The sequence below is a fragment of the Plodia interpunctella genome, chromosome 2, assembly GCF_027563975.2.
Source record: "Plodia interpunctella isolate USDA-ARS_2022_Savannah chromosome 2, ilPloInte3.2, whole genome shotgun sequence".
Lineage (NCBI taxonomy): Eukaryota > Metazoa > Arthropoda > Insecta > Lepidoptera > Pyralidae > Plodia > Plodia interpunctella.
Genome location: NC_071295.1, coordinates 2,870,279 through 2,884,768, shown reverse-complemented (window position 1 = coordinate 2,884,768; position 14,490 = coordinate 2,870,279). Strand labels below are relative to the sequence as shown.

At 32.9% G+C, this 14,490-nt stretch overlaps 1 protein-coding gene across 5 annotated transcripts in view; it reads right to left on the bottom strand.

The window, feature by feature from the left end:
• exp (expansion) overlaps window positions 1–14,490 on the bottom strand; it is a 172,789-nt gene that overhangs the window by 99,902 nt on the left and 58,397 nt on the right. Inside the window, exon 1 of one of the 5 annotated variants that reach the window (XR_008405402.1) lies at window positions 3,033–3,145. The exons of 3 other annotated variants lie outside the window; for them this stretch is intronic. Coding sequence is in view for 1 of the 2 variants with exons in the window: in XM_053756399.2 (XP_053612374.1) it covers window positions 3,033–3,112 (80 nt within the window). In the remaining variant the exon portion in view is untranslated. Of the gene's footprint in view, window positions 1–3,032; window positions 3,146–14,490 lie in introns of those variants that run through there. One more of the 5 variants, XM_053756399.2, reaches the window with a different exon arrangement.

The window sequence follows — 14,490 nt, the reverse complement described above, 5'->3', positions numbered from 1 at the left end:
TTAAAAAAATATATTTTTATATACGACTTCATATATTTTATACTATTTATTTAAACAAACCCGCTACAAGATCGGTTGGGTAGTTTTAAAAATCTAAAAATACATAGCACTGACAGCGGGAAGCAACTTTGTTTTATATACTAAGCAATGATAATAATATAGAGATAAATTTCAAAAATTCTAAGAAAACAAAGAAAGATTGAAACAGAATCCACGTCACTTCCTTCACTACCGTATGAATTAACTGCAAAAGGTTACAATCTCGATTCCTAAAGGGGTCATTCTGCATCCCACAATTACAAGACCATACACGGAGTAACTACACCTAAAATGGAAGTTTCAAGTTAAGAATTTTTGCAATCTGTACTCGTGAGAACTGTAGAGCCGTCTAAAAATAAATATTTTTCAGATATATTGATCTTTATATTGATTAAATTAGTTTTGTTAGACGTGATCATAAATCACATAATGTGACACTATGAGGTTGAAGATATTTAGATATTCAATATTATCTCAGGCTGTGAGAAAATAAGAGATCAATAAAAAATAGGTATTATAAAAATAATAACGATTGTAGTTACTATTTTTTCATACAAATTCAGGGACAGATAAACCTAACTCCCGAGTTAATTTTCTACCACAAATTAATAGGAAAAACATTATTTTAGTTATACTGGCGACCGAAGCCGGGCCACTAAAACGAAGTCATTAAAATTTATTTTTAACTTTGTGAATAAAGGTAAACGTGGTTTAAAAGAAATCTTAGAAACAAACAGACGTGGCGCGCGGACGATTTTGTTTTATACTATGTTGTGTTTATAAAACAATATATTATGTCGGCCCACTCAGTTTTCTTTAGACATTTTCCCGTGCACATTATTCGCTACAAAGTGCACCTAAACTTCGTTGTTATTTTTTGTGTGTGTCAAAATTGAACAGTTCACTGTGGACAAACCTCTGTGGTTTTTGTCAGTGTTCTTATGTTATGTAATATATATATTTGTTCTTTATATGTGAAATAAAATAAAAATAAAAAGTTATACGGTGAAACTTGTACCCAATAACACGTACAACAAGACAAATATCGAGCATTTAACTAAAGCATTGTCTAATTTTGATCATTCGGTAACGCAAGAAACGAAACACAACAAGGAAACTACGTCTCCACATCAACACTATTGTTATTACTTTTTATATCACAACTTAGGCCATTTACGTTGCATAAACATGTAAAAACACCATTTAGACGAGAGTTATCTAACGAGGCTGCAATGACTTGCTTTCTCTCGCTAATATATGAATGAAAATGATCTTTTATGTAGTAGATATGTGTCTAACACGTAACACATTGTTTAAAGCGCCATGTTAATTTTGACTGACATGCCAATGGCTTCTTGGCAGAATGGCGGGAACCGCTTTGGATTTATAAACCGAAAGAAGAGGTCTTTACCCAGCAGTGGGGCACAAAATAGGCTAAAAAATTAATGGTTAAAGTTGTAAAAATTCAAGTATTGATAATATATTTACCGATATGTGTCTCGGGGATTTTTTTTGGGAAAATATTATAGCAAAATGGCCATGCTATTCTAAAAATCTACTCCTTATTCATCACTTATCCCTTTTCACTAGAGGTCGTGTCTTCTCGGAGACTTTCGCGCATTTTCATGCTATCCTATAACTAGGATTTCAATAATTGCTTGTAATTTTCCATACCTACAGGTATTTAAGAAAATAATAAATTATATCTCGTGTATAACAAAAATAAATTATTACATCACCGGTTAAGTGATAAAATGTATTAAATTGATGAGTTATGTAAACGAGCCAGTCTGCCTCGAGCAAAAGCCCAAATATAGGTAAATAGTTTGATATATTATCGATAGAGATACTAGACATTTCAACCCACATACCTACGCTATATTATGTAGAACATGCTTATTAATTATTCTTTACGAAGATTTACGATTTTTCTTTGCGAATTGAATTATCAGACATATAAAATCATTTATTCAGAAATTAGACCTTCACATGCACGTTTCACGTCAAATTATACAAGTTATATTTAAAACAATTAGTTACAAAAATTGCCTTGTTAAGTTCTATTACAAAAAGAATGCTATGATGAAAAAGTTTGGACGTGGACTAGGAGTGGAAATATTTTAGCGGGAAACAATGAATTTATAACTATTTTTTATAAAAAGATATATTTCTTTTTAATTGAATTAACATAGGATTTAAATTTGCTGTTTTAAAATATACAAAAAGACCAATATATTTTTAAAAGTTCAAATATCATATCTCACTAAAGCATACGTCCTTGTCTTGAGTTTTTACTAAAACAAAATAAAAAATAAAAGTACAAAAAATGTATTGAACATCCGTAATAAAACAGAGCGAGCGGGTATTATGCGGATTTGTATATATTTTTAAACTATTATATATTTTATAATAGAGTTGTTTTATAACTTTATAATATTGCCTAATACAAGTGAAAATATATAAATTAGCAATCTAATTAAATGGGGTGAAATGTGATTTAATGATGACGGTCTTAAATTTTTAAAATATAGTTGAGATGTTATGTAGGGTTATATTTTGGACAGTCAACTTCATATCAAGCTACACAAATTCATTGCATACTCGGCTCTATTACGCAGGCGTAAAGGTTCAAGCAGAATAACTTGACATTTCGTCAACTGTACATATCTAAACTAATCCTCATACAAAGTGTGTTATTGCCAACACTGGTTTCAGATTTTATTCTAGTCGCCTAAAGGCAGCGACATGACTTTTACGACTACTTATCTCCATTCTAGTGGCGGACAGTTGCATACACACTAGGGAACTAAACTGTCAACCAGTGTGCAGGTTCTACTAATAGAGTGCAAAGTGCAAGGTGAAGACCGAGCCGAGTAGTAAAGGAAAACTAGGAAAGCGGACTCGGGGCTCCAACGTCTCCGACATCTGAGAAGAAACATCACAAGGACATCGGAAAACAAAAAAAAATCCAATATCAGTGTATGTTGGAGTACCTTGGAGTGGACATTGAGGGGGTCCTCATCAAGCTGAGCTTCCTGTTCATCCTAAACAGTCTATGATTCCTCAAATCCATCCTAAACACAATTCACCACACAACCACTCACTGACCACCAAGCAAAACGACTAGCATTAATTGGAACATAATGCAATGCTAATTAACATAAAAATTTCAGGTTTAGCCTTAGTAAAATCGTTAGAAGTTCTTGCAAAGTAACCACATTATTCACCGTCCCTTTTTAGCACACATCGAATAGTATACGCTGAAAAGAGAAAGGCGAGGTGTGCACTGACGAAATTACGATGTCGCAAGCACATGCTTCTGTTAATTAATACTTGGATTTTGTTGTAATTGTTTTTTTTAACACATTGTTATGCCAAACAAATGATGGCCGCAATCATTGTCATTAACACCTGAATATTTGCCTATTGCCTTAATGTCAGGCGGTTTAGCATCTGAAATTGATGAAACAACCTTTATTAAAATATTTTGCAGATCTGAACTTACGAAATATACAGTGTGTACATAATCATACAAATTAATTTTAATTACAAAAGCCTGACATTAATTTTTGAGTTGGTAAAAGTGTTACATTTTTTTAGTACTTTTTTTCTTAAAAATTAACATTTACAACATAAATTAATTCATATGTTTATGAGTGAAAAGATTTAAAATATTCATTGAGACAATCGTTATCTCTCTATCGTAATAACCCAAAATTTTGTCCGCGGTTCTGTCCGTGTGATGTTTCCGAACAGTCATCCTTCTCTCTCTCTAGTCTCTTCTCTCTCTTTAGAATATGACGTGAAAAAGTGCCTGTGAAGGCCTAATTTCTGAATAAATGATTTTGATTTTGATCTCCGTAATTCAGACTACATGAATGAAAATTTTCAAGAAGATATTGGTTAAGCAAATAAAGTGTGAAAAGGCAACAAATAAACACACATACTTTCGCATTTATTATACTTAGTTAGGATACATTTAATTCCTGTAAGAAATTTCGCTTGGCCTCCACGGATATCATATTTGAATGGCAGAAACCGCATTACATCTCAAAGCTTAATTGTGAACTAGGAAGCGGCTAGCGACTGTAGGAGTGATTCCGCACACAGAAATGGCAGCGATCCACGTCCGAGATACTGAACGGCTCGCTTGGAGCCCCTTCATGAGATCCAAAACATGTGTTGTGATTTATTTCACACCCGATTAGAGAAATGTCAGAAGAATCTTGTGATGTACTGTCATTTGTGAATGTAATTAGAGATTTTTGTAATTATATTGAAAAATTTCTATTGAGCCTTACATAAATAAATGTTCAATTAAATAATGTTCTGGGATCTATTTACTGTTATTCTAAAATAGGTTTTGCCCACGACTTCGTACGCGAGTATCTCGTTCCAAAAGGATTTTCTGAAAATCCTTTCTTAGTACTCCCCTAAACCCCCACGAAATATACTCGTAACAGAGCTTTCTCTTAATGGCAATTAAACAAATTAAAATATTGATAAATACTGTTAGAATATTGTTAAATTATATAAAATAGAATTAAATAATTTCAAATTTTTTCTTTTGTTAAACCTCATTGAACTCGGCACAGACATAAACAAAATAAAAATCTTTCGGTGACAAGTCACTACGCAATCTTCTACGATTTTTACGTTTTTGTCCAACTTTCCATGAAATCAAGTTGGGTAAGCCTCTAGTATAACTTGAGTCTAAAAAAAATTAAGGGATTTAATTTATATTGTAATTAATTTTTACCCATAATTCAAGTCGAGCGAAGGTGACATTTCTTTCAAGAAAAACAATATACTTATGTATTTGATCCTAGCTCCCAGTACCTACTAAGCCAGCCAGCTCCACACTGTTGCCAAACTTATACATATTTCGACGCGAATGTGTGAACATTGCGTAGATCAGTGCTTTTATTTACTACAATGAAATACTAGCAATGTATACCGTATCTGGCAAAGTTTGGCAAACTGTTCGACATTGTGTGCATGTGACTATGTAAATGTCCTAGCTGTTACCCATAGTTCTGCTCGCGTTAGCCAGTGTTTGACCACGGGTTATTAGAACCTAACTAATAGGTATATCTATTCCACATTTTATAAAATCTGTTTAGCGGTGACGCTTTCACGACTACACGCTAGGCTGATTTTAACACAATACAAGACAGATAGACAGATCGTATTTCGCTTTTATTATATTTAAAATATTGATAAATACACTGAAATAAGAATAATTATATTTCATCTCACTTTAAGTATCACTGGTGGTCGCACGACATTTGACATTAACATTTTGCAGTTGCGTGTATGATATTTTTATATAATAATTACTATAAGTGTTCAATTGCGACACAATTCGGTGTCATGTCACGCGAAAGGGTCAAAATGTATGACATTTATATTGTAGAAAATATTTTAATGTCAGTCAAATTAAGACTGCTAAGAGGTCTCACAGCAATGATTGAATTGACCTCAAGGAATAAATAATATTTTAAAAATGTCTTCCTTATAAGGTCAGGTATGCAGCAGTGACCTGTACCGGCCTGTGTGGCTTGTGATGTGGTGTTCGCTTACCATCTGACTACCCGCATGCTCGTTTCCCCGCTATACTATAATAAATCTAATATTTGTCTTAAATCAACATCAAATTAAAGGTTTACTAAGAAATAAGACCTTCACAGACATTTTCGCGTCAAATTTGCAAATATGACGCGACAATGTCTGAAAGTTACAAACTATTAACATTGTAACCTGTATCATCTTCGTTCTTAATAAAGTCTAACTGCCATGATTTTAGCATTTTTGTCCATCATTACAATAATGTAGAAAGTACCGTACGCATATCTCACATATTACGGCCCTTATAGGTACCTTATTTTGTCATAGAGAAACCATAGACTATTGCATAATAGACGAACATTCTCACAAAACAATACTGTAGCTTGACCGAACCTAACATTTCAGACGCGCACCGTTATCACGCGTACGTTTTACGAATAATAATCACATATATTTATCACATAACATTTATGTGTTTTGCCATAGAAATATAGTCTTTATTGCGTGTGTACAAGGATCTCTATTTGCAATGTTTGCAAGTCTTTGAACTGTAGTTTTAGAATTTTAAACCAAGTGATATAGTTTTGTGGTGGTTGACATTCTTTGAATACAACGGTCATTGCGGTACCATCTCGCGTTAATTTTCCTATTATAAAGCTAATTAGTTGAAACAAATATTCGGTCACTTTTTGTGATCACCAAAAATGGTGTGCACATATTACAAGATGCTTACTTTGCAGGTTTATCATCATAATTTTCAGCCTACATCAACTACCTTAAGTCTCCTGAATTTCGCGCCACTTTCTACGTAGACAGTGTATCATCCTTTCATCCTTTTCATTCCGTCTTTTGTAGTATCATCCTTCGCTTTCCCGTGACCCAAACAATGTCATCTAACTAAGTAGCTGATGGTTTACCGACGGTCTTAATTCCTGTCTCCGCTTTTGCATCTTACATTTCATACTTTATATTCAAAATTAATCACACTTTTTAATGCGATATTTTTCCATTTTAAATCGTAATAATTAATTTTATTGAACAAATTTTTAAGAAATTTGCTCTACAATATAAAATTTGACAATATAATAAATTCAAAATTCCACAAAGACACAAAGAATAGTCCAATTGTATTTTAAAATTAAAAATGCATAATTTATTATACGAACGAAATAAATGCGGACCTGCTTAAATGACGCAAAATTTCTCATTACAATGACTAAAGGACACATTCTTAACTATTTTATCATACAGTAATCGATCATATTCATTGAGTAATATGATGACAATAAACATAAAAACTCGCGGCATGTCTGTGCGTGTTTACGACGTGTCAATAAAGCTTGGGAAAATACTATGGGAGGTTCGTTCAAGGAATTGATTAGTTATTTTATAACTCATTATATAGTTTGTTATTTTTAACTTGTAGAAAAGGAGCTAGTTGTCCTTTAGAGTATATTTTTATCTCTTTCTTGCTTGTCTAAATAAAACCAATCAATAATCAATCAGACTTGTATCATATACTTTCTACGCCCCGGGTGGAAATTAATGGAGAAATAGTAGACGCTAGTGACGCAAAGGCGTGAATCTCGATACATAACAGTGCAAATGGGTTAATTTCACAAGCGTTTGAACGCGGCGTGTAGCGTTTCATTAGTGTCCGACAATTTGTTTGAATAAAGAATCTTTATTTTATTTTTTAATGAAACATTTATAAAATTAACGTTGTAGCAGTACTTTACTTATTTATAAAATAGGGTAATTAAATCGATTACCAAACTGTCTATGCTAAAATTTAATAAACACTAATGACAGCCCACGGCGGAGTTCAAAACACTCGTGAAATTCACCCAAATATATCAAAGGAGATTTATGAAAATACGAATCATAATTTGTTAGTTTTCGTTGTTTGTATTTTTTCGGGGGTGGAGGGGGAGTATCAGCTGAGAGAGAGCGGAGGGGGTGAAGGGGGTGGGGAGGGTGGAGTAAATGTAAAATAATCCAATACACTCGTAACCGGTTAATGCATGTAGTCGGTATATTTAACCAGAACATTTTTTCCGCTCCACGTAAATGTCTCTATCAATCCTCCCACGAACGTCAATTTTTTTACTACGAGTTGCGTGAAATATCGACCCAAATAAAAAAGTGATCGAGATTTATTACTTGGAGATATGTCGTATTTTTATGGACGATTCGAACTTCTGTATTAGGCAATTTACGATCCAGTAGGAATAATAGAAATGTAAAGTATACTTTTGAAGATAAAATGAAAGAGACTTTTTTTTTATTTGCTTCCAATTGTGGAATATATATTTAAAGATGTATTCCAAAAGGAGAAACTAAAATTATGTATTTAAAAACAATTACATTATTATGAAAACGATTGGTTTGATTATTTAATTATCAAATAATAGAAGCTTTAATTTGACTAAAGTAATCTTGGAAATTATCTGCTTTATATGGAATAGCCAATTAAACAAAATTGGTCAAAAGGCCGAGAGTCTAACAAAATAAATAAATATATATATCACACGAACATTCTAGCCTAGCATATCCTGTTGGGCGCCATTATATTTTATATCGACTGTCAATTTCTCCTCATTTACATTCAGTAACGACACTAACCGATATCTTATATGCCTATCACGTCACTGCCTCACAGAGGCTACGTCACAGAGCTACCCATCAACAATTAGGTAAGAATTTGTTTTGTAATCCGCTAGCTTTAATGGCTGCAGTAACCTTAGACATCCGGTCTTATTACGTTGTATTTCTGCTAATAATTTAGTATTTAATTTATTGAGATACTTAATTTACTCACCGCACTTATTACTACACACTGAACGCATTTTATGTTGTCTTTACTGTATTTGTTGTCACACACAATATTATTAGATCTACATTTATAATTCAAGTGTCAAATCGCGAAGGAGATAAATATCCTTGTATCTGTCAACTTTTGAATATATTAGTACTTTAGATTTTCACACATTCGTACACATTACAAATATAGAAATAAAACAAACTATCTAAAAGGTAAATAGCGAACAATGCCCTCTTTGTAATGAAGAATTTTCCTTAATACACTTGTACCGGGTGATAACGCCCATGTCTATGAATCACTCAGTCTATGGTGTCATCAAACTCGTTCAATCGATCGAGTTCCGTTCTATATACAATGGACTACTTTTGACGGTGTGTGTTCCAGGAACATACTTTAACGGTTGCCGACATGTAGTCGGCGATAGTGTGTTGACCTAAGCAACAACTTCTGTGTCCTTCTGTACTTCATTCGTTGATCAATGACATGATATAAAAAGTCAAGTCTATTCTCAACCTGCCAGTAACATGTCTTTTAAATTAAAACAATGTAAGCAACTCATCATTACAAGAATATATAATATATGTATGTTATTATTCTGCAACTTACTATGTGTTCTTGGATCAAGTGCCCGCAACTTTTACGAAAATCATAGATGAACAATAAAATGATATCGTACCTGGAACAATGATGAAAATAATATTTAGTATACATATAATGAAATTGCTAACTCCTCAACTACCATCGAGGGAAAACAAAATACGCATTGCATAATCATTCATTTATGAAAGAATGAATGACTTCTTTTTAAGCAATGTTAAAAAAATATTTATAATATAAGGTGATAAAGAAAAAGTTGCCACGCCTAGGTACAGTCAATAACACACCAAATTACCCTGCAGGAACCTCTATGTCGGGGTAATAGCGGCTAGTTTACAATGAATTTGGGTAGGTGGATGTGCTGTTGACTGTACCAGCTTGCGTAAATCTCGTGGGAATTTCAGTACCTATATCAATTTAATAAGCTGACAATATATAGCGAAAAAAAGACGATTTTTTTTCGATAAAGAGAACTATGGCTGAATTTGTGCTTAGGCCAACATACACTTAATGTAATCTTATGTCACTGGTATTATATTAGGTTCAATGGGTATGCAAACAATACATAATTTTTAACGTTGCGCAATTTTAATACAAGAAATATCAATCATCAACCATTGTTTTTACTATAATAGAAATCAATGCAAATAATATTATGAATGAACTATGTGAATAATAAAACAAAATATTGTTTCTAAAATTGACGTCCTCCTTATCGGATTTATTTTATTTAACTTAATAACCTGTATGGAACAAGAACTAATAATTACTTGATACCAAAGTTGTTAAATAACCTACCTGTCGAACTACAGACTCTGTTCAAACTGAATAGTAAAACATTTAAGAATAAGTTGAAAACTTTTTACCTGCCTAAATATGATAACAGCGACTCGCCGATGCCCAGATAAACCCTGCGAGGTTTTTGTGGTGCGTTTTATAATGTTGTTGGATATTGTAAATTGTACTGAATAAAGAATTAAAAACAAAATTGGGAAAAAAAACTACATACTGAAAATGTACGAAAGAACCAATTTATAACTCAGAATAAATCACAAATTGGGAAGTACCTATTACATTCTTCGTGTAACACAGTAACCGGAAACTATTAACGAAAGAAAAATAAAAATTCCACTACAAAATAAAAAAATAGAAGTATATAGATCAATATAATAGCTTTGCTATAAGTTTAATACCACTATTTGAATGAGTTTCTTCCGGCATTTCTTCTCAGCAGTGGTCATTCCGAAATGCTAGTAGTTTGTAGCTATAAGTATTAGAATATGACGTGAAAAAGTGTCTGTGAAGGCCTAATTTCTGAATAAAATATTTGATTTTGATTTTGATAATAAAAGCCAGCGAGACGCATATCATAAATCATTGTGCAACGATGCATCGTGCATAACTTAAAATTCAGGTATGCACTCGAATCGATTACTACACTTTCTCCACTACACATGATAATCTAGGGTTGGCAGTTTATTAATAAATCGTAAATTTTTCTCTGTGGCCATTAATTACTAAAAATAATTGACACAATACACAGATTGTCCCTTCATCACAACTTTTACTACATATGGAATAAACATTGCAATTAATGGGATGTGTTTCATTCCCTTCCCATACAACACTAAAACGCCTACTCAAAAATAAATGAAACTCACAAAATTAACAGAACTGTAGATTATAGAAATTAAAAGAATCTAATTAAATTAAACTATCTTGTTAAATATTTTGTGAATTTATAAAACGACATTTGTTGACAACCCTACACGTTTTAGACACAAGCCGGTCACTTACAAACCAGCCAATTTGAGATAAACAAGTTATCGTACATTCGAAGCGTTAATCTCGAATCATCTCAACTTGGTCACTTTTTATCTGAAACGATGTCCGTCAATTGGACGTCACGCCTAAGAGTGAATGATTTATTATGTTTTGTGCCAATTGATTATGAGTTTTAATTATAACAAGGTAAGGTTTTATTACATATGGATTGTAAATGATTGGATGTTATAGAGCATTGTTAAGTAGGTATATTACACTAGGAACACAAGTCGAGAAAGCTACTCAAAACTAGTATGAGTAAGATTAAACACTTTAATTCTAAGAATATCTCTTCATAGTCGTATTCCTCATGGCTGAGGGTCGTGGTCATTACGTGGAACACACACAACAACTTTCTTGGCAATATTAATGGAGTGGTTATGGTCAGATTTGTATACAAACTCATGTGGCACGAGTAGGATCCGAACCTGGGACCTTTCGATCCACAGGCGGGCGTCTTAACCATAACACCACCACCGCTTAAGAATATAGGTCCTTCTAAATTCTAACAACTTAGCCATCGTATGAATATAATGTAAAGAATTCAAAAGAAAGTAGTCTCATATTAGCATATTCTTAAAATCTAATTATTTGTAAGTAGTACTTGTCTGAGTATATATTATAAATAATTATGCTCGGTATTTGACAAAGATTATTTATTTAGGGCTGGTAAATCACGAGCAATACATTTAAAAGTAACAACAGCTAAAAATGGTGCATGACAGCATTTGTTTTTAAAGAAAAAAAACATCGCGCAGGCGCGAGCTCGTCGTCACAGCGCATGCGCGTAGACAGTACTCATACTAGATGAAGTTTACCTAATAACAGTTAAACATGTTGTTAGCTAATGCCATATTCAGCCGCAGTAAAATTACCTCTAGAGAGTACCAAAAGTGATCAAACTAATCAAACAATACACGGCTTGAATTAGTCCGGATCGAAACCATAGCTAATGGTTTTCAAAACCAGTCACCAGTTTGGTCGAGTTCATGTAGTCATGACTACAGTTTAGTTCCGGTAAATGTGGCACCACTTCCTACATAAAAAAGGTAATTTTATAAGCCCCTTTTTGCAGTGACCTTCTTTTTGACTGTAATGTCATGTCATACACCAATCGTACCTGAACTAAACACGGTATCATTTTTTTTTGTATAAATCATATTTATTTTTCAAAATCAACATTATTGTACTAACACAAAAAAACCGCATGGTACCTGGTTCAAAGGTTATCAATTGCTATACAACGAGGAAGAGCAAGGAAAATAAATATGATTTTTACAAAAAATATAATTGAAAAAAAAAAAACAATAAATTCTAAAAATGGTATCAATTTCATCAAAGTTTTAATCTTCATTAAAACTTTTGAATACAAGTAATCTTGTTGTGTTTATATTTATGCGTAACTAATGCGCTAATAATATAGTTCATGAAAAAAATTACATATAAAATACCAATTAATGATACTAAATAAGTATACCTGTCGCCTGTGTGTGTATGTGATCGTGCTAATCTCAAAAACTATCTATCGGAATTTTAGTAAGGTTGTCAGTAATATATATTCTGATTCCTGAGGAAGGTTTAGACGTATACAGACGGATTTACTTAATACCGGAGTGAAGCTGGAATTGACCGCTAGTATATTATGAAAATGTCTTAAATATGCATGTATTTTTTGTACTCCCGTGTGACATAACACACGTTTTAACTGCTTTTATGACAGCCATAAAACATAATATTTCTCAACTTCCGCGTGCGTTTAAAAAGTCGGAATTATTCAATCAAAACGGGCACATCACAAATCATTTTATGATTTATTAATAATCACATTGAGCTCGCTGCTTCGCCGGGGATTAGTCGACCTGTCGGTCTGTCTGTTGCAACACACGTCTTGTTTATATCACGGTATTACGTTACAAACAGACATGTTCTTTTATTTAGAATCAGTTGAATGACAGATGTTTTATTTTTCTCAAAGCTAAGGTCAGCTGTAATTGAAGTAACCTTTAGCTATAATCTGGACTCGGCTATATTACGGAGACAGCGGAGCAATATCGACGAATTTCCTACCAAAATGTCCAGAGTTCGCAATACAGAGACGAGTGGAAGAAAGAGTGTCTTTGCCCAGCAGTGGGACACAAGAACAGGCTAGTTAAAAAGATGATTAAATTAGATTTCCTTGTATCTTCAAAAATATTAAAACTTAGATTTAGGCAACACCTTTTTCACACATTTTCATTTGTTAACTTTCTGCGATAATAGTACCTAAATTCTATACTATAATATATCATAGAAAGAAAAACAACGTAAAAGAAATGCCTAATATTTGTTCATCATTGTTCTTTAAAAAATATGACAACAACCAACAAAATTTACACTGTACATATCCTTTGTCTCACAATTGAGATAATAAATAAATGTCCAATGAGATAGTGTTTCTCAAAGTCATGATGACAGCCTGTGGACAATTTTCCGGATTGTACGGAATCCTAACTAGCCCCAACTAATATTATAATTGCGAAAGTCAGTTTGACACGCTCCATCTACTCAACCAACCTTCTTGAAATTTTGCATACATATAGTTTGAAATAAGGAGAAGGACATAGGGACACACCGACAGACACCTTTCATCTTGGAAAAATCACTGCACACGTGCAAAATCACGCAGGCAAAGGCTACTAACAAATAAATACGACTCGGGCTTTGCTATTGAATAAATTTGACTCTCATCTTTGCGTGTTCCCGTTTACAGATTAAACACCCACGGTTCTCGTATGAATATACCATAAAATTTTCCAGATTTAGCTATCATTTTACGACCAACCGTCACTCTTATTGGGAATGCTATTGTTACCTACACGCTGTTAAGGCTATTTGTTCCTTAGTCACCTTGTACAATATCCGGAAAACATGGAATGGTTTTATTCTAATTTATTAATATGGCTCACTCAATTGTTACTATTTTTAGATTGAAAACTTTGAGAATCACTGGTGTAATGTTACATAATAGGATGCACCTTTCACCCGCACAAAACCTACATTGATTTGTAGTCGACGACGACAGAGCCATCCGACTGATGAAGTGCATTTATCATGTTACGAAATTTATGCCCGAACGGTTTGTGGGTCATGTGAATGTTTTTACAATAAGTTACTTTTTTAACCCCCGACAACAGAAGGAAGTAGTTATAAGATTAACGTGTCTCGTATTCCCATGGCATCGTAGCAGCCAAACGGCTGAATTCGATTCTGATCTATTTTAAACAATTTCGTCTGATCTATTTTAAATATAGTTTATGACTATTCTTATCTAATATAATATAATATATTAATATAATATATTAATCTGCTTTTATCGTGTCCAAACTGTCCCTTCTCATGTACACTTTTAGATATTTGGGGTATATTTTCTTAGTTATCCGTGATAATTGGCTGATAAATTTTCCCACAATTTGTGCCAGAGGGACGACTGCGGCATTTTTTTGCCTAATTATAGCTTGTTACCAATATCTGACTGCCATTTACAATTTAATAAAAGAAAGTCGATTTTAATGGCGTGAAAGAATAATGAAAATTTAATTACATGATTTTAGAGACATTTAAAATACAACAGTGTTTTATTGCGCAAATTAGTTACAAAA